This window comes from Chionomys nivalis, chromosome 2 (genome assembly GCF_950005125.1).
Source record: "Chionomys nivalis chromosome 2, mChiNiv1.1, whole genome shotgun sequence".
Classification (NCBI taxonomy): Eukaryota; Metazoa; Chordata; class Mammalia; order Rodentia; family Cricetidae; genus Chionomys; species Chionomys nivalis.
The window spans coordinates 78,845,073-78,868,433 of NC_080087.1; the positions used below are offsets into that span (position 1 = coordinate 78,845,073).

At 52.2% G+C, this 23,361-nt stretch overlaps 1 protein-coding gene across 1 annotated transcript; it reads left to right on the forward strand.

Annotated features, from left to right (window-relative positions):
* Positions 1 to 864: 864 nt before the first annotated feature.
* Positions 865 to 21,891, forward strand: Cadm4 (cell adhesion molecule 4). Its single transcript, XM_057761988.1, has 9 exons — positions 865 to 1,022; positions 16,658 to 16,804; positions 17,070 to 17,222; positions 17,489 to 17,623; positions 18,085 to 18,249; positions 18,341 to 18,431; positions 19,331 to 19,503; positions 20,644 to 20,772; positions 21,480 to 21,891. The coding sequence occupies exons 1-9, from the start codon at positions 959 to 961 to the stop codon at positions 21,587 to 21,589; spliced, it is 1,167 nt and encodes a 388-aa protein (XP_057617971.1). The 5' UTR covers positions 865 to 958; the 3' UTR covers positions 21,590 to 21,891.
* The last annotated feature ends 1,470 nt before the right edge of the window (positions 21,892 to 23,361 follow it).

A 23,361-nucleotide genomic window follows, 5' to 3' on the forward strand; every position in this document is an offset into this window, starting at 1 on the left:
GGATGCCACACCTGGAAGGTCACTCCAGAGGCCTCTCCCTCCCCAGGGCTTAGGATTAAGACTTCCTTCCAGTCTGGTTAGCATTCTGGGGGGGCCCCTCCCAGGGAAACAAAGCTGAAACTTGAGATTTCACGGTCAAGACCAGAGGGGAGGGAACTGACTCCATTCTATGCCCTGCCCTGAGAAGTCCTTACCTGCCAGCCACCTACTGCCCAGCCTCTCATTCTTTCCTCCTCACCTGCTCACATTCCCCTTTGCCGCATCACACCCTTTTCCCAAAAGCTCACACTCACAGCACATGCCAGCACCCGGCATCTTCGCGCGCTTCCGAGCATCGCCCTCCAGCGCATCTCCAGAGCATCTCCCACGCACCCCCCTTGTGGGTCGCCTATGCATCTTCTGCACAAACTCGAGCATCTCCCTTGCGTCTTCCATGCATCCCCCCGTGCATCTCCCGCGCCTCTCCCACGCATATCTCAAGCATCTTTCACGCACACTCCGGTACATCGCCTGCGCATCTTCCCGTGTCTCCAGTGCAGCATCGTCTAGGGAGCCCCACTCGCCCTAGCTACGCCTGCGCGCACAGGCACGCACACCTTTGCACCTTCACACGACCCTCCCGACCTTCCACTCTCCCGAGTCCGCCCCCACTGGCTCCCACGACGCCGTCACGCTCACGCCTAGCCCGCGCACCCCAGTCCGCCCTCTGTCCTGCGCTCCCCCCTCCCTGGTGCGCGCCCCGTCCGCGCTCTGGTTCTCCCTCTCCCCCGCATTGTCTGGGCCTCTCTGCCCCCGGCCCGGGCCCGCCCCTCAGTCGACGCCACGCCCACCCAGGCGCGCAGTGGGCGGGCCCGGGGGCGGGCCCTGACTCGGGGGCGGGGCCGGCGGCGCGGGAGGTGCAGGTGCCGGGCCGGGAGCGAGCAGCGGCGGCGGCGGCGGCGGCGGCGGCGGCGGCACCATGGGCCGGGCCCGGCGCTTCCAGTGGCCGCTGCTGCTGCTGTGGGCGGCCGCGGCGGGGCCAGGTAGGGTGACGGGGGTGGGGGCCGCGTCGGCGGGCTAGATCGAGGTGACGAGGGAGGTGTGCGTATTGCAGTGGGGCTGAGGAGGGGGTCGCGCCGCGGTGACAGCCGGGTCGCCTGGGGGCCTGCAGAGGCCCGAACAATGCGCTTGTCGCGGGGTGGGGGCTGCGGGAGACCCTCGTCTCTGGGACAAAGCGCAGCGCGGGCCAGGAGCCCGGAGCCGCTGGCGGGGGGAAGGGGGAGGCGCGGGCCCCGGCCGCCGTGCCGCAGCACCCCCCCACCCCGCACAGGCCCTGATCCCGCGGGGACAAAGGCCCTGAGACCCTCTTCCCTCCACTCCCCGTGTCCCCAAGCCCGCCTTCTCCAAGCCGATCCCACTGTCCTTCCGTCCTGGTCTTTAGATCCCTCTCTCTCTGTCTCTCTGTCTCTCTGTCTCTCTCTGTCTCTGTCTCTCTCTGTCTCTCTCTCTCTCTCTCTCTCTCTCTGCTTTACCCCCACCCTTGTCCTCTGTTCCTCAGTCTTCAAGTCCTGTCCTTCCTTCTATCTGCCCCCTTTCTCCTGGCCTCCCCCTTACCGTCTTTCCATTCTGCCTTTGTCCCCCACCTCTGTCCCTTTTTCCTGGGTCACTCTGCCTGCCCCCCATCCCCTATTCACTCTGCTCTGTCTCCTGCATTTCTGCCCTCCCTCCATGTCCCCATTCACCATCTCTCTCCCTGTCTCCTTGACACCCTGTATCTCCTTCCTTCTCTGTCCCCCATCTGCCTCATCCCCTTGGCTCTCTGTCCCCTGTCATTCACCCATTTCCCCACCTAGCCACCTCCTTTCTTCTTCCTATTCCACTGTCTCTCTGTCCCCCCCCCCAACTCTGCCTTCCCTCCCCAAACATCCTTCATCGAAGTATCCATCCTTGCTCCTGGAAAGAGGAGTCAGTCAGGGCAGCGACCGTATAGATGTGTGAAGTGGGATAGGGGATGTTGGCATGTGGGCACACACGTGAATTCCACAAATGTCTCCTCAAACCCTCCCACCCATTCACACACGCAGGCCACACTTCACAGAAGAGCCCCTCCAGGATGTGCACACGTCTTCCTCACTCACTGCGGGATGCTAAAGACCCCCAAGACAGGGTGACCCTGAGGCTGGAGACAAGGTCAGGAAATGTCACCTGAACGCTCACACTTAGAAACCTAGAGTCTCATATCTGCCACGGGACACTCCTCCCTGGTGGGTCAAGTTACTTTGCCTAAGAATACGTGATGGGGAGGTGGCTGGGGAACAAAAGCTGGACTGAGGACACCTATAGGGAGTTGAGAGACAAATTGGGAACAAGTGACTCAGGGCTGGGAGCCCTCTTTCCTGGCTCCAGTTCTATCAAGTGACAGTGTTGAACTTCATGACTGAGGACGTGAGAGCTTCTAAGTTCAGTGTGGTTACACCTGCCACTTCAAGGGTTGCAGCTGAGGACGAGGCTGGGGGGCAGAGCCGACTTCAGAAGTTCTGCCTTTCTTTTGTAGACTTCTGCAGTTGCTTCCTAACTTTCCCCAGTCCCTCCTTTGCAACGGGCATGCCCCAGTTTCCCAGGTGAGAGCTTGGGACTCTTGGTATATTTCCATCCATTTTGATTTCTCTTTGTTCTTACTCATGAAAACTAGGCTCATAGGATCCTGGAACCAGCAAGTCAATAAACAAAGAGCCTGAGGTTCTTTAGAATGTTGACGCCCTTAGGATGCTGGAAGTCTTTAGAACCTTGATACTTCCGCGTTTCTAGAATTTGGTTGGCCATGGTGGCCTGTAATCCCAGCTGCTCAGAATGCTGAGGCATGAGTTCAAGACTTGCCAGGATCAGTTAGTGATGTCCTGTTTCAAAACAAAAGCATAAAAAAGAAGGGTGTGTGTGTGTGTGTGCATGCTATGGAGGAAGCTTATTAGTAATAGGTGTCTAGAATCCACCAATGAGGGGATAGGAGTGTGGCTCAGTGATTATTTGCCTAGAATTAGCAGCCAGTGAGGGTCTGGGAAAGTAGCTCAGTGACAATGCATTTGCCCAACATGTGAGAGGTCTTAGGTTCAATTCCCCAGTGCTGAGAAAAGAGAAAGAAGAAGAAAGAAAAGGTTCTAGATTCTCAATGATGGTGATGAACTGTTGCCTTGACATATGTGGAATCATAAAATCTCTGCCCACTGGGGTTATGCAGCCCCTGAGCCCTTGGATGCTTAGAACCTGGATGTAGCCTCAGCTGATATCCTATTCAGTTTGGGATTCAAATCTCAGGCACTTCTGGGAGGTAACTGGGAGAAGCCTTGTCCCTGGTTTGATTTTAAAGTCACTGCTTCCTGGCACCTTAATCCCTTCTGTAAATGACCTCTAAATTACATGCTGTGGGGCTTTATAAACAGAAGGCAAGCTTGGCGTCCTGGGGAGAGCTCCAGGCTTGGGTCTTGATCCAGGCAGTCAGTCTTCTCTGGCATAGTTTAATGTCAGTGTCTATCCTTCTCTGGGCCTCAGTTTCTCCTTCCGGGGAACATGGTCCTCAAAGGCCTCATTTATTGGTGCTTCTGTTTGATATCCAGTTGTCTGTTTGTCTGTCTTTTTTATTTTGTTTTATTTTTGTTTTTGTTTCTCTGTATATCCATGGCTATCCTAGAACTCCCTCTGTAGATCAGACTGGCCTCCAATTTGCAGAGATCTGCCTGCCTCTGCCTCCCAAGTGTTGAGATTAAAGGCATGTGCTACCACTGCCCAGACCCTTTTTTAGACACAGGGTCTAGCTATATACAAAAAGCTGAGCTCAAACTCATTATGTAGCCCCCCCTGCTGGTCTCAAACCTGTAGCAATCCTCCTGCCTCAGGTTCCCAAGTACTGGAATTGATTACATACCTGTGCCCCCATGCCCAGCTTGCCTGCCTACTTTCCTTCCTTCCTTCCTTCCTTCCTTCCTTCCTTCCTTCCTTCCTTCCTTCCTTCCTTCCTTCCTATCGGATCTTTACGAAGGACCCTTTCCACCCGTCTTTAGGAGGTCACTATATCTCCTTACCCAGTCAGCAGGATTGGGAGACGGGAGCCTATATTTTTGCCTTTCAAAAAAAAAAAAAAAAAAGTGTCCCATCTCTTCAGGCTCACTTATTTGTTGAGAAGAGGAAGATAAGGCAGATGTTGGGAGAAAAAGGTCCAGGTGGATAGAAATATGCCAAAGGTCAGTTGTACTCAGAGAGGCACATGGGGTTGGGGGCAGGGGGTGGGGGGGCCCACAGGAGGAAACTGGGTAAGACAGAAGGAAGCAGGGAAAGCTGGTATTTAGATTCCAAGAAAGAATAAAGAGGTCCTTAAGGCTTGGGAAGCCCCGTGGAGGGGGACTTTGTTATTCCCAAGTTAAGTTTCCCTTCTAGGGTGACTCACTTCTCCCTGTTAACAATTCTAAGCAGCCACTAAGAACATAGAGGGACCTCCTTTCGCTGTGAATCACCCCAAAGAATGGGTCTTGGGAGATATCTATCACTGGCCCCCGACCCACTCATGAACTGAATGCCCGGTTCCCGGAGTGTGGGGGCGAGGTTAGGTTCCACTACAGATTCCAAGCCCTTAGACCCAGCAGGGCTAGGGCCCAGGGGTGGGTTAATGTCGTGCGAGCCTGGCCTGTCCCCGACTTGGGGAACACAAAGGCAGCTTTCTCTCTCTCTGGGTGTATGTATGTGTGTTGGGGTGGTGTGCTGGATGCAGCCAGTCCCGCCAGCATCCAACGGCCCATGGCACCAGAACTCGATCAGTCGTGGTTTCTGCCTGTAGATACTGGACACCTAGGCCCCTCTGTGGACACACAGGGCAGTGGGGGTGGGCTGCCAGGTCTTCATAGAGCAAGGAGCAGAAGGGTAACTGAGGCAAAGACTTGGACAAGCAGAATTCAACGGAGGCTTGCATTCTTCCGGGAACCCCACGCTCAGGGTGACCCTCTGAGGGACTCCTCACTCCCTGGCTGGGCCAGAAGCCTGGAATCCAGGGAGTCCCGAGTATCCCAGGAACGTGGGGGCCACAGGGAGGACTTTGTGTGAAGCCGCTGACTCACCCCTGGACGCCCCCATCTAGGGCCCTCGTCTCCAAACACTCGGTAGACAAAGGACAGAAGGCAGGATCGTGGTTTAGGGGTCCAAAGTTTTCAAGAGAGAGGAGAAACTGGGGTTCAGATGCCTGTGTCTGAGAGAGGAGGGCTAAAGTCTGTGCTTCTGTATCGGAGTGGGAAGGATGGGTTCTGTGTTCCCGCATTTAAGAGAAGAGCCTAGGGTCTGTATCCCTTGTGTCTGAAGGAGGATGCTGGAGTCTGGACGCTTGTGTCTGAGGAGGGAGGCTGGGGTCTGTACCTCTGTGTCAGAGCGGAGAGGCTGGGGTCTGTGCTTCTATGTCTAAAGGGGGAGGCTGGGGTCTGAAGTCCTGGGTCTGAGGGAGGAGAGTTTGGTCTGGACCCTTGGGTCTGAGGGAGGAGGAGCTGGGGTCTAAGTCCGAGGTTTAGGGGACTAGGAGGCTATACTTGTGGGTACTGAGTGAGGGAAGAGCTGGGCCTCTTTGGCTGCTGAGGAAGGGAGGTTGAGCTGGGACCCTGATGCCCAGGTCCTGCAAATACAGGCGCCTTCACAAGGCTGATCTGCTGGAAGAATTGATGCTTTGTGCAAGGATGCTCGGACTCCGCCATTGATGGGGGGCCGAGGGGGGGTTCAGGCAGGACCCAGGAATGTACCAGCTTCCCAGGGGGAGGGAAAAGGAAAGAGGCATGGTGCCATGGGCCCCCTGGGGAACGGATACAGAGGGGGTGGCTATGACCTTCCCAGAAATGTGACCTTGAGACTCCCTTGGGTATTCGCTGACTCAGGACCCAGGAAGTACTCCCCCATCCTGCTTAGTCTCTGTGGAAACATCCACCAGCTGTGCACTGTGGACCCCTGTCTCATGAGTCTGAGGGAGGGCCGGGCCTGGAACCCTGGGTCAGAAGGAGGAGGGTTGAGGCTGGACCCTTGGCCTGAGGAAGGAGGGCTGGGGCTGGACCCCTGGGTCTGAGGGAGGAGGGGGGCCTGGAACCCTGGGTCTTGGGGAGGAGGGCTGGAGCTGAACACTCCTATGTGAGAGGGAGGAGGGCTGGGGCCTGGACCCCAGTATCAGAGGGAGGAGGGCTGGGGCTGAACTCCTGGGTCTGAGGGAGGAGGGCTGCTCTGGACCCCTGGGTCTGAGGGAGGAGGGCTGCCCTGGACCCCTGGGTCTGAGGGAGGAGGGCTGCCCTGAACTCCTGGGTCAGAGGGAGGAGGGCTGGGCCTGGACTCCTGGGTCAGAGGGAGGAGGTCCCTGGGACAGTTGTTGCCTGTGTTTTTGAGTCTAAGGGTGGAGGAGGCCGAATCTCCCCATGTCCCCTGACAACCCCTCTTCCAGAACCTCCCATCTAGTTTTCTCTAGGCACAGTCCCCATGATGACTTCTGGCTGTCAACACCATTTCAAAGTCCATGCCCCAGTCCCAAAAGCTCAGCCCCTCTCTGACCAGAAAGTCCCGCCCCCACCCCCCCAACCAGAAACAAAAGCCTTGGGCCAATTAGTATTCTAGGCAGAAACACGGTCGCTTACTGACTCTTCAGGAGGGGGAGGGAATTAAACAAAAGCCCCCCCCTCACCCCATCTGCACCCTCAAGCAGAGAGCAGTTGGGGAATGGGAGAGGTGGATATGGGGGTCCCCAGAGCTCCTGGGAAATGGCAAACTTTGTCACTAACTCTTCTAGGATACCTCACTCTCCACATCTGTGAAATGGGGGCTAACTTCATATTAGCTGTGAGGGCCAAAGAGGTAAGCGTTAAGATAGTGTCTAGTTGTATTTCGCTTTGAAACAGTCTCTCATGTAGCCCAGGCTGACCTCAGACTTGACGCTTAGTCAAGGATAACATTAAACTCTTGATCCTCATGCCTCCACCTCCCAAATGCTGGAATTATAGGTGTGTGCCATCATACCTGATTTATGCAATGCTAGGACTTGAACTCAGGACTTCACGAAATGCTAGGCAAGCACTCTACCAACTGAGCTACACCCTGGCTCAAGATTATTATTTGGGGATTTGGTTTTACAAGAGAAGATTTTACTACCAGGCCTTGGCTGGCCTGAGACACTTCTGGGTAGATCCGGCAGGCCCCAAACACTCAGAGATCCGCTTGCCTCTGCCTGCAGGGTGCTGGGGTTAGTGTGTACCACCATACCAAAGTGCTGACCGTGCAGGCTGGTTTCCACAAGGCCTGGCTTGTTCCCAGAGCCGGTAATAACAGCCTTCAAAGAGGCCTCTTCCCGAGTGGGCACAAGGCTGAGCCCTGTGAAGCCATCACTGTCATTTCACAGGTGGCGTGGACTCGGCTAGTAAAGGTTGGGACACTTCCTCAAGGTCACCCGGATGGCATGTCTGGAGCTGGGATCTGCCTGGCATTTACGATGAAATCCCCAGGTAGGGTGTGGCAGAGCATGCCTGTGCCCCCAGCACTGGGGAGACAGAAGTGGGAGGTTCAGGAGTTCAAGACCAGCCTGGACTGTGTAGTGAGTTAAAACATAGCGTGGTATGCATGGTGGGACACTGTCTCAAAGAAAACCAGAGCGAATCTGCAGTTCATGATTCTTTGGAAGCCTAAACAAGATCCTGCCGAAGAGAGTAGTTCCTTCTGCGAGCTCCCTAAATGTTCCATTTTAATTTTTAAAATTTTGTTGTTTTATTCATTTATTTCTTTTGTGTATGTGGGTCCCAGGGATCAAACTCGACTTGCTGTCTTTCCCACTGAGCCATCTCACCAACCTAGTTTTGCTTTTTGTTTGGTTGTTTGTTTGTGACAGGGTATCTCTATTCTGTAGCCTTGGCTGGCTTTGAACTCATTGTGTAGACCTGGCTGGCCTGGAACTCACAGAGCTCTCTCTGCTTCTGAAGTGCTGGGTTTAAAGGCTTCTGCCACCATGCCTGATGAGTTTTGCACACATGTGTGTGAGTGTGCATGTATGTGAATATGTGTGTGTGTGTTTGTGAATGTATGTCACAAGTGTGCAGGTGCCTTCAACAGTCAGAAAGGGCCCAGGGCTCCTGGATATGATTTATAGGTAGGTGTGCAGTCTGCTGTGGCTGCTGGGAACTGAATTCAGGTCTCTGGAAGAACAGCAGTGCTCCTAACCTCTGAGCCAACTCTCCAGTCCTGCTATTTTCTTTTAAAGAGACATATTGTTTTTAATTATACCTGTGTTAGGATATGTATATATGAATGCTGGTGTCTGCAGAGGCTAGAGGCATCAGGTCCCCTAGACCTGGAGTTCCTAGAAGTCGTGAGCTGTCTGATGTGAGTGCAGAGAACTGAACTCAGATTGCCTGCAAGCACAGCAAGCAACCGTCTTAGCTGCTGGACCATCTCTCTGCCTCCCAGATCTGCATTTCTGAGACAGTGTCTCCTGTAGCCCAGACTGGCTTCCAAGATACACAGTGGAGGGTGACTTTAAACCACTGATCCGGCTGCCCTTATCACCCAGATGGTAACTGAGGGCTATGCACACTTCCTGTCTGGATGGGGGGGAGCCTTAACCTCAGTGGGTCACACGCTCACCTGCTCAGGGCCTGTATGGTATTTCCATAGAATACATCAATCAAGATGAGTGGGTGGTGGCGTAGACCTTTAATCCCAGCACTTGGGAAGGAGGCAGAGGCAGGCGGATCTCTGTGAGTTCAAGACCAGTCTGGTCATCAGAGCTAGTTCCAGGACAGCAAGGGTTACACAGAGAAACCCTGTCACAGAAAACCAAACTAAAATAAAAATACATCAATCCAGAACGTGTTCTGGAGGCAAAGAAACAGAGGGTGAGGGAAGGCCTTTTGGAGGTCAGAGGTCACTGAAGGAGCAGAGACAGCCCTGAGATGGTGGAAGCAGTAGACAAGAATGACCAGGCAGAGAGAAGTACACGCAGGTCCTGAGGTGAGAGCAAATGACACGAGAGAGGTGACACCTGGGGTGGGAGAGGCAGGCCTGGGCGGTCCCTTGAAGGGGGAGTTTCCATGGGAGGGCTGCATGATGCTGGAGCTGCTGGGCCGGCTAGACTTGGTAGCCTTTCACACCAGAGGGCAAAGGCCCAGCCACCAAGCTTCATCCCAGCCCTGTTGACTGGCTTTAGTATGGGCATGGTGGCCCGCACATCACACAGGAGGCTGACACAGGAAGGTCGTATGTTCAAGGCCAGCCTGGGAGTGAGAGACAGGCATAGAAGACTATACCATAAGCAGGTTCTTTGTGTGTCTGTGTGTGTGCATGTTAGCGTGTGAACATTCATACATACGTGTATAGAGGCCAGAGGTCCAGGTCGTGTGACTTCCTCAATCGCTCTCCATCTTTAGTGTTTGCTTTTATTTAGATACTTATTTTATTTGAGACAGTATCACTGTCACCTATGCTAGCTTCAACTCACTGTGTAGACCAGGCTGACCTCAAACTCCCAGAGATTCACCTGCCTACTCTAACTGAGTGCTGGGACTAAAGACGTGTGTCACCATTATGCCACCATACCTGACTCTCTCTCTCTCTCTCTCTCTCTCTTATAGGCTTACATTTTTATTTTATACGTGAGGGTGTTTTGGTCGCATGTATGTCTGTGCACCCTGTGAGTTCCTGGTACCTTCAGAGTCCAGAAAAAAGATTCCCTGGAACTAGAGTTACAAATGGCTGTGAGCCGCCACATGGGTGCTGGGAATCAAGCCTGGGACCTCTGGAAGAGCAGCAGTGCTCTTAACCTCTGGGCCATCTCTCCAGCCCCTGCATTTTCAAAAACCATATGTATTTATTTGAGTGCATGTGGGATTAGTGGCAGTAGGCATTCGTGGGGGTCTGAGGACAACTTACAGAAACTGGTTCTCTCCCTCCACCATTTGGGTCCCAGTGATAGAACTCGGGTTGTCAGTCTTACCAGCAAGCACCTTTGCTCACTGAGCCCTCTCGCCTCCACACTCCCCCCCCCACGCACCATTTTGTAACACAGGGTCTCTTACAGAACCTGGAACACACCAATTTGGCTAGAGTAGCTACCTAGCAAGCCCTAAGGATGCTGCTCTCTCCACCCCCACTGCACGCACACACACACACACACACACACACGCACACCCTCACACACACCCAGCCCTGGCCTTACAGGTGCACACAGCTGGGGCCTGCTTTATTTGTATACTGGGAATCAGACCTCGTGCTTGAACAGCAAGCATTTTATCCATGGAGACATCTCTAGCCCCCTGACTCCTGCTTTGAAAAATGTATCTAGAGGTAAAGAGGGTAGCTGGAGAGATGGCTCAGAAGTGAAGAGCACTTATTACCCTTGCCAAGGACCAAGGCTTGATTACCAGCACCCACATGGCAGCTACCAACCATCTGTAATGGTTGTTCCAGTTCCAGGGGCTCTGACGCCCCCTTCTGGCCTCTGAGGGCACCAGGCATATGCCCACATGCAGACACCTGTACATAATTAAAAAATAAAATAAATCTTAAATTTTAAAAAGTCCCTCTCAGGGAGCTGGAGAGATGGCTCAGAGGTTAAGAGCACTGACTGCTCTTCCAGTGGTCCTGAGTTCAATTCCCAGTAACCACATGGTGGTTCACAACCATCTGTAATGAGATCTGGTGCCCTCTTCTGGCCTGCAGGAGAGATGGCTCAGAGGTTAAGAGCACTGACTGCTCTTCCAGTGGTCCTGAGTTCAATTCCCATAACCACATGGTGGTTCACAACCATCTGTAATGAGATCTGGTGCCCTCTTCTGGCCTGCAGCAGACACACAGACAGAATACTGTATACATAATTAATAAATAAATCTTTTTTAAAAAAAAGTCCCTCTCAGTGGTAATCGAGGCCTGATCCACATATCAAGTTCCAGGTCAGCCAGAGCTACACAGTGAGACTGTATCTAAAAAACGAAGCAGCCGAGGGTTGGTGGCGCACACATTTAATCCCAGCACTCAGGAGGCAGAGGCAGGTGGATCTCTGTGAATCTGAGACCAACCTGGTTTACAAAGTGAGTTCCAGGACAGGCAGGGCTACACAAAGAAACCCTGTCTTTAAAAATCAAAATAGACCACAGAGAAACCCTGTCTTGAAAAACAAAAACAAAAACATAAAAAAAGAAAGTGGGGGTGGAGAAAAAAAAGAAAGAAATCAAAGAAATGAAAAGAAAAATCCATATAATCTGGACATGGCATGCCTGTTGTCTTAGCGTTCAGGAGGCAAAGTCAAGACAGTTGTGTGTTACGGGTCAGCCTGGACGTGAGATGCAGGCTCAGAGGTTGAGATCCACAAATAGGTTCTGGAAAGATGTAGATGTAGATGAGGTCAGGAGAGGGTGCTAGGAGACAGACGAAACTGAATGGATTCCCGTGTGTTTTCGAGGTAAAATATGCAGCATGGCTGAAGGGATGGGTGTTGGGGCTGAGGCGAAGGCTGAAGGCTCGGCTGGCCTGTCATCCTTTGGCCTGACCAACCCCAGCGCGTGGTTGCAGCGCCAACTGCACTTACTGAAGTGTAGGGAAGAAAATACTTGGGGCAAAGAGTGAATGTGTTGAGTTTGTCATTCCGGGAGAAAGGGGATAAAAATTCAAAGGGTGGCTTAGATATCTCCAACATAAAAGAAGTCCGGAAGTAGAAAGTGTGGTCGCTCCACATCACCGCCGAAATCTCACACCTTTCAGCTCTTGGTTTCATCGCTCCGACCATCCTTTGTCGCCGGACCCAAAATGGCTGCCAGAATCCCACATATCCCATCCTGTTTCCAGGATGCCATGAGGGTGTCCCAGTGGAAAAAAAGATTTGCCTCCTTTTATTAGGAACTACTCTATAAATGACCATATGTTTTTGCTTAGGTCCAATTAGAATAAACTTATCCCACGTCTTTACCTAGCTGCAGGGGAGGCAGAAGTATCCATTGGACAGGGAACAACTGTAAAGTGCAAGGTTTCTTTGGTGATAAGTGCAAAAAGAATATCGAGACAGGAAACCAGCAGTCCCTGCCTGTGTGCCACAGAAGAAATCTGTTCTACCCCTTGGTTACCCACGCTCTTAGCAGGGAATCTACCAGTTCCGGCAGGATATTACATTGATTTGTGGCTAGGTCCTTATAAACAGTAAAGATTTTCTAAGGGCCTGGGCCTCATCTGACTTATCTCTGGGTCCCAGGCCTAGAAACATCCCTGACACTCAAGGGCCTCACATACCAGACAATGTGACCACGAGACGGAATGGAAGAGACATGGAGGATCACTTACGTTATTTTGTGGGTTTGTTTCTTCAAAGCAGAGGCTCTTTTGTTGTTGTTGTTGTTGTTGTTTGAGACAGGGTTTCTCTGTGTAACAGTTCTGGAACTCGCTTTGTAGACCAGACTGGCCTCGATCTCACAAAGATCCACCTGGCCTCTGCCTCCCAAGTGCTGGGATTAAAGCCGTGCGCCGCCACCACCCAGCTCAGAGGCTCTTACTATAGCCCTGGAGGGACTGAGAAACCTCCTTCCTCAGCGTCCCTGGTGCAGAAATTACAGGCGTGCTCTGCCATGCCCAGCCATTAATAATTTAAAGACAACTGAGAAGGCTCTGGATCCTCAAATCCCGCTCACAGCACTCAGGAAGTGGAGGCTGCCACTCTGCAGGAAAAAAACAACAAATCAAATCAGGAATGCTGGTTTCAGAGACACACCCTGCCTCAAAGGACCGAGGTGGAGAGTGACAAAGGGATATCCGATCCTAGTGCCCTCCTGGATTCTGTTCTGTGCAGATGCTCACATATGAGTACTTATATGCATGCACGCGCGCGCGTGCACACACACATATGCATGCTAACTAAATTGCAAATAAGTATAAATCCTGAGACTAGAGAGATGACTCAGTGGTTAAGAGCACTGGCTGCTTTTCCAGAAGACCCAGGTTTCATAGCCAACACCCACATGGTGACGCCCAACCGTCTGTAATTTCTGTTCCGGGGTTCAGATGCCCTCTTCTGGCCTCTGTGGCTACCAGACAGGCAAATGGTGCATTCACACGCAGTCAGACCAAACACCTGTACATATAAAATAAAATTAAAAGTTAAAAAAATAAATAAATTCAAATAACTAGCCATCATAGTAGTACACGTCTCTAATTCCGAAACTAGACAGACTGAGACAGGAACATCCGTCACCTGAGTCCCTAAATTCAGAACCTCTGGGCAAGATGAGAAATTAGCAGACAGGCAGACCAGAACTAAGATAGCTTCTTGCTGTGTCAGGCCTGTCACAATGTATTCCATAACCTCTCACCAGTGCTGGACATTTATCTAGATGTCTGGAAGGGATGTGGAGGGAAGACCAGAGGTTAGAGGGTCCTGGCTTTTGCAAAGTTTTGACTGTGGCCAGTTTCCTTACCTATACAATGGGATTGGGGATGTGAGGCTCTGGGTTCAGTCTCTAGAACCCATTCGTTATCATGGGAATTGGGAAAACAGGCACTGAAATAGAGTCCCCTTACTAGGTGGTTGTGGCGCACACCTTTAATTTGAGCACTCTGGAGGCAGAGGCAGGATGATCTCTGTGAGTTCGAGGTCAGCCTGGTCTACAGAGTGAGTTCCAGGACAATCTGAAACTGCAGCAGGGCTACACAGAGAAATCTCCCTCCCCAAAAAGAAAGCAAGCCCTTTTCCTGCACATCAGGAAGATTAGAGGGAAGCGGCCTGGCAATGCCCTTACCATAGGAGCTCCAGCACAGGCTTATTCAATGGTAGCTGTGGAAGTGCTGTTATCTCGGGGAAGAAACTGAGGGTTCTGGGAGCCTATCTGCTGGTTAGGGTTGGCTTTCAAAGAAAGTTTCCTTTCTTTGCTGATGGAAATGGAACCCATAACCTTGCCCAGGTGAAGCAAACACTGAGCTACACTGCCAGCCCCTCACTGGGGGATTCTAGGCAGGGGCTCTACCACTGAGCCACACCCCAGCCCCTCACTGGGGGATTCTAGGCAGGGGCTCTACCACTGAGCACACCCCAGCCCCTCACTGGGAGATTCTAGGCAGAGGCTCTACCACTGAGCCACCTCAGCCCAACATTACCTCTTGAGCCCTGTAATTTGTTGTTCTAATGATGATTCAGGGTGGGCTAACTGCTGTCACAAATAATCCTAAACTCTTAATGTGTTCAGAAATATGTTTTAATAAAAAAATTTATTTTTTGTTTGTTTGTTTTCCAGACGTTTGTTTTCAGACAAGGTTTCACTGTGTAAGCCTTGCTGTCCTGGAACTTGCTCTGTAGACTAGCCTGGTCTCAAACTCAGTGATCCACCAGCCTCTGCATCCAGTGTTGAGATTAAAGGTGTACACCAAGTCAGATATAGTGATGCACACCTTTAATCCCAGTGCTTGGGAGGCAGAGGCAGGCAGATCTCTGTGAGTTCAAGTCCAGCCTGGTCTACAGAGCTAGTTCCAGGACAGGCTCCAAAGCATCACAGAGAAACCCTGTCTCGAAACACCAAAATAAATAAATAAATAAGACTCTGGCAGGGTCATAGAGAACAAGCAGCTGTGGGGCTCTTATGTGAGGTCTTGCCCTTCCATGGATTTCTTAGATTGCTCTGACCCCATAGACGTGTACAATTGTAGGGGAGAAAGACAAAGTGAGAAGGATTCTCTCCAGCACCATATTCACTGGCCCCAAATTAGTCACATGGCTCCACCCAGCCACAGGCATGCTGGGGGGAAGTAGCATAGGTGTGTGACAGAGCCAAGGGCGTTACGGTGGAACTGGCCACTCCAAATTTAGTGGCCTAGAAAAATGACTGCCAGAGCCAGGGGTCCATGCTGTACACCTGTAACCATACCACTGTGGAAGCTGAGGCAGGAGGATTAGGAGGTGTTCAAGACCGGCTTGACTAACACTGTGAGGAACATCAAAGCAGTGGGGGAAATGCTGTTTACTCAGACTCTGGATGGGAGATTTAGATTGGGTCAGGGGGGGAGACTTCTGGGTTTACACTGGAGCCACCTGGGTTTCTTTCAGAGTGTAAGATTCAAGATGGCCTCCCTCAGAGGGTAGTGGCAGGTGCCACAAAGAGGCTATTCTGGGCATCTTTACCAACAGTTTCTGGGTAGCAGATGGCACACAGGAAGCTGTTAGGCATCTTTAAGGCTTTGTGGGCTTTGGAACTGTTGCTAGATTATTTTAAGCAAAACCACCTCTCCCCAGTTTGTTTTCCTACTACTCCCTAGGTAACTGAGGATGACCTTGAACTTCTGACCTTCTTGCCTTTACCTCAAGCGCTGGGCTCTAGGCTTCTAGGCATTCACCATCACACCCAGTCTGTGCTGTGTTGGGGACCTAGCCCAGAGCTTCATGCCTGCTAGGCGGGCACTCTACCTACGACATCCCCACCCCAGTGCACGTGTGTGCGTGCCTGCGTGCGTGCGTGCGTGTGTGTGTGTGTGTGTGTGAAAGAGAGAGAGACAGAGAGAGAGGGTGAGAGAGAGAGAGAGAGGGAGAGAGAGAGAGAGAGAGAGAGAGAGAGAGAGGAGAGGGAAGAGAGAGAGGAGAGAGAGCTGTATCTTTTGTTTCTCAGACAGGATCTTGCCTTTGATATATCCTGGCTTTGATCTTATTATATTGCCTAGGCTGGCCCTGTACTCCAGACCCTTTCTACTGCTGACTCCCAGGTACTGAATTTTCAGGGCCATGGCTAGCAGATTCTGTTGGTCACTAGGATCATAAATCAGCCCAGATTCAGGGAGGTGAGCCTCCTGAATGGGCCGGCTAGCTGAATCAGCTTGCAGAGGATCTAGGTATGTAAATCAGACAGGCTTGGGACACAGGGAGAGAAGAAACGGGGAGGAAACAGAAAAGGAATTTGTGTGTGATGATGTAAGCCTAGAACCCCAGCCCTGGAGAGGCACAGGCAGGAGGACCCTGCTTGCTCTATCTATATACGCTGCAGATGTGGGGAGACAACCCATCCGAGCAGCAGTCAGTGGGTGCCCTGTGAAAGATGGCCGCCTCCCATACCCAGTGAACTCTAGCTCCGAGATCCAAAGGGGATTTCTTCTGTCAGAGTCTCCAATTACTGTCCATCTTCCTGGGCAGTTCTCTCTGCCCTTCCCCTAGCAGCTAGTGCCCTTGTGCTGCCACAGAGTCTTGCCTTGGCTCTCTAGAAACCATTTTGCCTCTTCAGATTGGAGAGAGGACTAAAGGCCAGGTTCGGTGGCTCACACCTATAATCTTAGCACTCACAAAGTTGAGGCAGGAGAATTGCTGTCAGTTTGAAGCTAATCTGGGCTACAGGGTGAGACTATTCTCAACAACAGACAAATCAGGAATTAGGGAGATGTTCAAGCAAGTGCGAGGACCAGAGTTCGGATCCCCAGCACCCACATAAGTCGACTCTGGTCCTGGAAGCTTGCTCAGCAATACCAACCCGGATCTGTGATCTCTGGGTTCAATTGAGAGACCCTGTTTCAATGAACAAGGTGGAGAACCTTAGGGGAAGGGGACCTCAACCCATGCATTTGAACATGTCTATGTTTCCCCACTTATGTAAACACAGAGCCTCATGTGCGAACACACACACACACACACAACTGAATGCCATCTCAGAGGCTCTCCCATCTGTTTCTCTTGGTCCAGGGGCTGGACAGGAAGTGCAGACAGAGAATGTGACGGTGGCTGAGGGTGGGGTGGCTGAGATCACCTGCCGTCTGCATCAGTACGATGGATCCATAGTTGTCATCCAGAACCCAGCCCGGCAGACCCTCTTTTTCAATGGCACCCGAGGTGAGTGCAGGAACTCTGGACTTCTGTGACCTCAAAAAGGACTCATCTAAACATCTGACAGGGGGACAGGGCTGGAAGCCTGGACTTCCATGTTGGGGGGAGGCGAGGGAGGCAGGGTGCTGGAATGGGTTCCCAAGGGAACAAACAGTTGGATAGGGTCAGACGCAGAGCTTTGTCTGGAGAGAGGCAAGGGGCGGCATCTGTCCTGGAGGGTGGCTGTCTGGAGACCAGAGAAGCCCCCAAGTTGAATCCCTCTTCACTGTAGCTCTAAAGGATGAGCGATTTCAGCTGGAGGAATTTTCTCCGCGTCGAGTGCGCATCCGGCTCTCCGACGCCCGCCTGGAGGATGAGGGGGGCTACTTTTGCCAGCTCTACACGGAGGACACCCACCACCAGATCGCCACGCTCACTGTCCTAGGTACTACCTCCCCCCCCTCGCCCGCTCAAAGTCCCACTCTCATTCATTCCCTGCTTCTCACTAGTCCTGAGACCTATGCGCCCTGGATGTTTTTAACCTCTTGGACTTCTGGCTCCACCAGGCCTCTGGTCTCTGCGTATGAATCCTGCCACCTGTGGGACCCTGGCTCCCATTGGTCCCTAGGATCCAGCAGCCAGAATGACTTGTGCCTACCTCGGTGCCTCCCTTGACCCCTTCTCCCCCATCTGCGCCCCTTCTCTGCGCAGTGGCTCCGGAGAATCCAGTGGTGGAGGTCCGAGAGCAAGCGGTGGAGGGCGGCGAGGTGGAACTCAGCTGCCTGGTTCCGCGGTCGCGCCCTGCAGCGGTCCTGCGCTGGTATCGTGATCGCAAAGAACTGAAAGGTACCCAGGGCTAGGCCTAGTGGCGGAGCCGATGAGGGGAGGGGGGGGGGGACTCGGGACTTGGGAAAGAGGCGGGGTTAGTGGTGGGAGGGGCCTGGAGAAGAGTGCAAGAGCGCACGGGTCCTGACTGACACTTCCCATTCCTGGTTCCCCTGTTGAGCTAGGGGTGCTGGCACACGCCTGTCCACACAACCTTTGGGAGGCGGAGAAAAGAGGGTCAGGAATTCAAGGTCATCGGCTACAAAGCGAGTTCAAGACCAGTCGGCACCACTTGAGACCCTGTCTCAAAGCAAACAATGCAAACAAAACTCACGGATTCAAGGCGTGAGAAAGGCAGGGGGTGTGGCTAGGTGAATAAGGCGAGGCTTATAGTTAGGAACGTGGCTTGACCAGCAGCCTACATTGGGATCAGGAGACAGGGCAGGACCCCTAGCCTAACGTTTCTGTGCTGGATCCGACAGGAGTGAGCAGCGGCCAGGAGAATGGCAAGGTGTGGAGTGTGGCGAGCACCGTGCGGTTCCGTGTGGACCGTAAGGATGACGGTGATATCGTCATTTGTGAAGCGCAGAACCAGGCGCTGCCCTCAGGACACAGCAAGCAGACGCAGTACGTGCTGGATGTACAGTGTAAGTGGCTCTGGGGTCTGCACGCTGGTCGCCCGCCCTTAGAGCTCCCCAACCCTCGGAATGATCTCTCATTTTCCCTCTTGCGCTACAGACTCTCCCACGGCACGGATCCATGCTTCTCAAGCTGTAGTGAGGGAAGGAGACACACTGGTGCTGACCTGTGCTGTTACAGGGAACCCCAGGTGAGATCTAACTTCTGGCTCCTAAGTGGTGAGGGGACTTGGGGCTTGCACTCCTGGGCCCTATGGAAAAAGGTACTGAAGCCGGACTCCTGATGAAAAGGGCTTGGAAGGGGTTAATTCTTACAGCTCTGGCTACGTGTAGAAGCTGGTCTCAAGTCTGATGGTTTTCCATAAGAAAAGGGCCGTGAGATGGCCCCTTTTATTAACAAAGAAAAAAAAGGTATGGCCAGGCGGTGGTGACCTTTAATCCCAGCACTAGAGAGGCAGAGGCAGGCGGATCTTTGTGAATTCGAGATCTGGTCTACACAGCGAGTTCCAGGACAGTCAGAGCTACATAGAGAAACCCTGTCTTGAAAAACAAAACAGCAACTATGGGGCCCGAGTAATGGCTTAGGTGTTCATCCAGACTCGGCTCCCATATAGTGACTCCAGTCCCTTGGTAACTCCAGTCCCTGGGAGTCTGACGCCCCCTTCTGGCTTCTGAGGACACCACACAGCTGAAGTACACTACAAACATACTTTTTTGATATTATATTTTTGTGAGGGGTGGGAGGTCTACCACTACACACGTAGGGAGGTCAGAGGGCAACTCGTGAGAATTCCTTCTGCCCTTCCACTGTGTGGGTCCCAGAAATCTAATTCATAATCGGGCTTGTTGTCTAGTGTCTACCCTTCGAAGCATCTCCCTTTTCATTGCTGGGGATAGAACCTGACATCTTATACATAGCTGGCAAAGGATCTACCATTGGGATAAACGCGCGCGTGCGCGCACACACACACACACACACACACACACACACGAGCAGTGACAGCCGCTTAATACTGAATTGGAGCTGCATATCTAGATTCCTGAGAAATCAGATTCTTGGGTTCCTAACTCTGTTTTTACCCACGGCCAGGCCAAGCCAGATCCGCTGGAACCGCGGGAATGAGTCTTTGCCGGAGAGAGCAGAGGCAGTGGGTGAGACGCTCACCCTGCCAGGCCTGGTATCTGCAGACAACGGCACCTACACTTGCGAGGCGGCAAACAAGCACGGCCACGCGAGGGCGCTCTACGTGCTTGTGGTCTATGGTGAGGGCGGAGCGTGTCAAGCTTGGGGGCGGGGCGGGCTACCGGACCAGAGGTTGAAGCCTGTGCTAAGAGGTCGATTGCGTGGTTAAGTAGCCAACTGACCGGTGTCTTGAGTTTAGACACCTCCCCCCCCCCAGGAATGGGGAACATTTGAGTCAAAAGAAAAGGAGCGTGCTAGCTGACCATGGCGGAATGCTACTGTTATCCCAGTGCTTTGGAGGTCGAGACAAGGTGATCACTCATTTGAGGCCAGCCTGAGCTAAATAAATAATAACCAGTCTACCAAAAAAGGCGCTGGGTGCGGTATTGGCTGGAGGTGTAGCCCAGGTAATAGAGTGCTTGCTTTGCATGCATGCTAAAGCTTGGATACAATTCACAGCACTACCTAAATCTGACGCCTTCCAGTAATCCCTGCTGGATAAGAAGTTCAAGGTCATCTTCACCGATTTTTTTAAAATTTAATTTAACTTTATTTTATGTGTATTGGTGTGAGGGTGTTGGATCCCCTTTAACTGGAGTTACAGACGTTTGTGAACTGTCCTGTGGGTGCTGGGAATTGAACCCCGGTCCTCTGGAAGAGCAGCCAGTGCTCTCAACCATTGAACCAATGCTCCAGTCCCCATCTTCATTGACTTTTAGACCAGTATATAAAACAGGAGACACTCAAAAAAAAAAAAGCTAGTTGGAGCTACATAGTGAGACCCTGTCTGGATAAACACAGCGACCAGCTCTGCAGTTAAGTGTGCTTCTGCAGAGGACCAAACCTGGATTCTCAGCACCCACATGGCAGTTCACAACTCTCCAAAACTCACGTTCCAGATCCAGTGTCCTCTTTCTTCTGGCCTCCTTCAATTCCTTCATGCACTGGTGCACGTAAAAAATGTTTTGTAAAAACCCAGAGTTAGAATGGGATGTGTTACTTCTAGTTTAGGGATGAAAAGGTGAGGAGGTAGGTAGATACTAGGAATGGAAGACCCACCGGATTAAAAGCCAAGGATTCCGGGAAGAATTGGAGCTGAAGAAAAGGGGCTAAAAGATGGCAGGTATTTTTGAGGAGCGAAGCTGTGTGCAGAACAGCTTATGGCCTGGCAGCAGCAGGCTGGATTAGGACGGCCTCTGAACACCTTGTCCCTCTGACAGACCCCGGTGCAGTGGTAGAGGCTCAGACATCCGTTCCCTACGCCATTGTGGGCGGCATCCTGGCGCTACTAGTGTTTCTGATCATATGTGTGCTAGTTGGCATGGTCTGGTGCTCCGTCCGACAGAAGGGTAAGTCGGGTGGCGCCTGAAGTCAGCGAAGGGTGCGGTCGGTTTGATTCTGGGTTGCAAGGGGGCGGAGCCTAGGCTCTACATCGGATTCGAAATCGCGCCGTATTTTAGACCAATTTTGTGTAGGGTTGGGACTTTGAGTCCTGGGCTCTGAAAGGGTTGAAGTTTAGCAGAATTAAGAGGAGGGATTTTGAGTAATTTATTTTTCAAGTAGCTGGATTTACTGGCGGCATAGTCGTAAGGGAATACTATCAGAAAAGAAACGGGTGGGGGAGGAGATGAGGGTCCTGGGAATAGGGCTCAGTCGGTAGAATGTCTAGCATACGCAAAACCGTGAACTCCATCCTCCAGCACTGCACAAAACGGAGGCTTTTAACCCCAGTATTTGGGAGGCGGTGGCAGGATCCAAAATTCAAGGTCACTTGTACTACCGAGTTTGAAGTTTACCTGGAAAACTGAAGACCCCGTCTCAAAAGCGGGGGCGGGGCAATTGGGAGATGAGGGTTTTTTTTTTTTTTTTCTGTGAACTTTTGAAATCTTCCTAATTCTGCTTTTACCTTTCTCTTCCTCTGTCTTGTGCTTCACGGAACTGGACCCTGCTTCCCTTTCTCCCCCTTCATTCATATGTTGTGTCTCCTTTCCCTATATCCACTTCCTGGGTGCACATACACATCCCCTTTGCCCTGGGGGCATCTTCCCGCCCTCAGGCTCCTATCTGACCCACGAGGCCAGTGGCTTGGACGAGCAGGGAGAAGCTAGAGAAGCCTTCCTCAACGGCAGCGATGGACACAAGCGGAAAGAAGAATTTTTCATCTGACCCCACTCCCCCACTGCCAGTTGCAAGGAACCAGCAAAGACATTGACCAGAGTCCGGGATGGTGGGCTCCTCCCCCCACAGCTAACACCTCAGGCGCTTGGGCAGGGATTTTGGGGGTGTTGGATGCCTGAGCCTCTCCCAGGGCCAAAGGCTAGGGTCCAGAGGCGTAGGGTCCCCTAGAGGACAGAGGGACCGAAGGTCCTCTCTAGACCCCAAGTCCGGGGAGGGGTAATAGGGATTTGGGTTGGGGGAAGGCCAGAACCCCTAGACAGCAGAACCAGGTCTTGTGGGGAGGGGGTCAGATTCTGGGAAGGGTGGGGTGGGCAGGGAAGGGGAACACAGATTTCTTTGGGGTCCCAGACCCCATGCCAGCCATTGTAAGAGTTCCACAGAGCTCTGGGCACCTCTTTGCAAAGCCATGTTTGCACGGTGGGGGGAGGGGCGGGGGAGGGTGTGGAAAGGGGAATTCTGTGTCTTTGTGTGAAAACTCTGATGGGGGCAGTGAGGGAAACAACCCCAACCCTATCCAGTCCCCCTTTCTGGGTTCCTGGGCGGCTCCCCTTCCCTCCATCTCCACCCCCACGTCTTTCCCATTCCATATTTGTCTGTCCACCCACTCCTGGGGGGGCCTTCCCCATCTCTCCTCCAGGCCCCCCGGGGAGGGGGAGGGAGCTTGGAAGGGATGTGTGGTCTCTATGGTTTTATATATAATATATTAAAAAAATCAAAAATCTGTATGAAAAATATCAGATTGCACCCCTCTCCCCCATTCCTGGCTTTTGCCCCTTTTTCTTGTTTAAAAAACAAAACAAAACACATTTTTGTACGGGGCAGGGAAGGGATAGGGAGGGGGGTTTGGCAATCCCACTAACCACCATTAAACTGAGGAGAGAACAAGTGTTTGGGGTGGCTGTGTGTCTGTCCCTCTGTCCACTGCTGTACCATTGGAAGGGGGAGTGCAGGGGTGGTCAGGGGAGCTATAGGGATTCTGTTATAGAGAAAGGTAAAGGGGCCAGACTTTACCAAGGTCACCTCCATCCACTCTTCCCCAAATTGGTTACTTCTTTTTGGAGGTGGGGTGGGAAGGGGCAGGGTGGGGTGTGGGAGGAGTGGCAGGCTTTGTTTTGTCTCTGCTTTTTGAGACAGCATCTTGTAGTTTAACCCAGTTTGGTCTTGAACTCATGGTAACCCTCTGACTCACCTTCTAAAAAGCTGGGTATGGGTGTAAACCACCAGAGCTAGAAATTTATGAATTTATATAGGCATTGTCTTCATCCATTCATTAAAACAGTCTGGTCTCTGGTTGGCCTATCCTATTCCCTTTCTCATGACTTACTAGCCCCACCTCTGGGTCGTCCCCCCCCCCCATCCCACCTATTCTCTAGAAACACTTTCAACTTCATTCATCCTGTCTCTCCCAACTGTTTGAACTGAAGAGTTTAGGGTCAGCCTGGGCAACATCATCAGTCTAGGCATGCCTGTAATCCCAGCAACTGGGAAGATGAGGCAGTTGGATCGCTGTGAGTTTTTGGGGCCAGCCAGAGATATACAGTGAGATCTTTATTCAAACAATCAAACAATAACTGCTTATGATGTTGTTAAGGTTCAGCACTGCCTGCTATGAATAAATAGCCCTCCACAGGCACACGAGATACACGAGACACACAGACACACAGGTTGTTCCAGTTTAGCAGGCATCTAAAATTTGATCCTGTCCTAGGCTCTAAGGACTCAGGGTGAAAGAGGGACCCTATGCTGACCCTCATGAAATT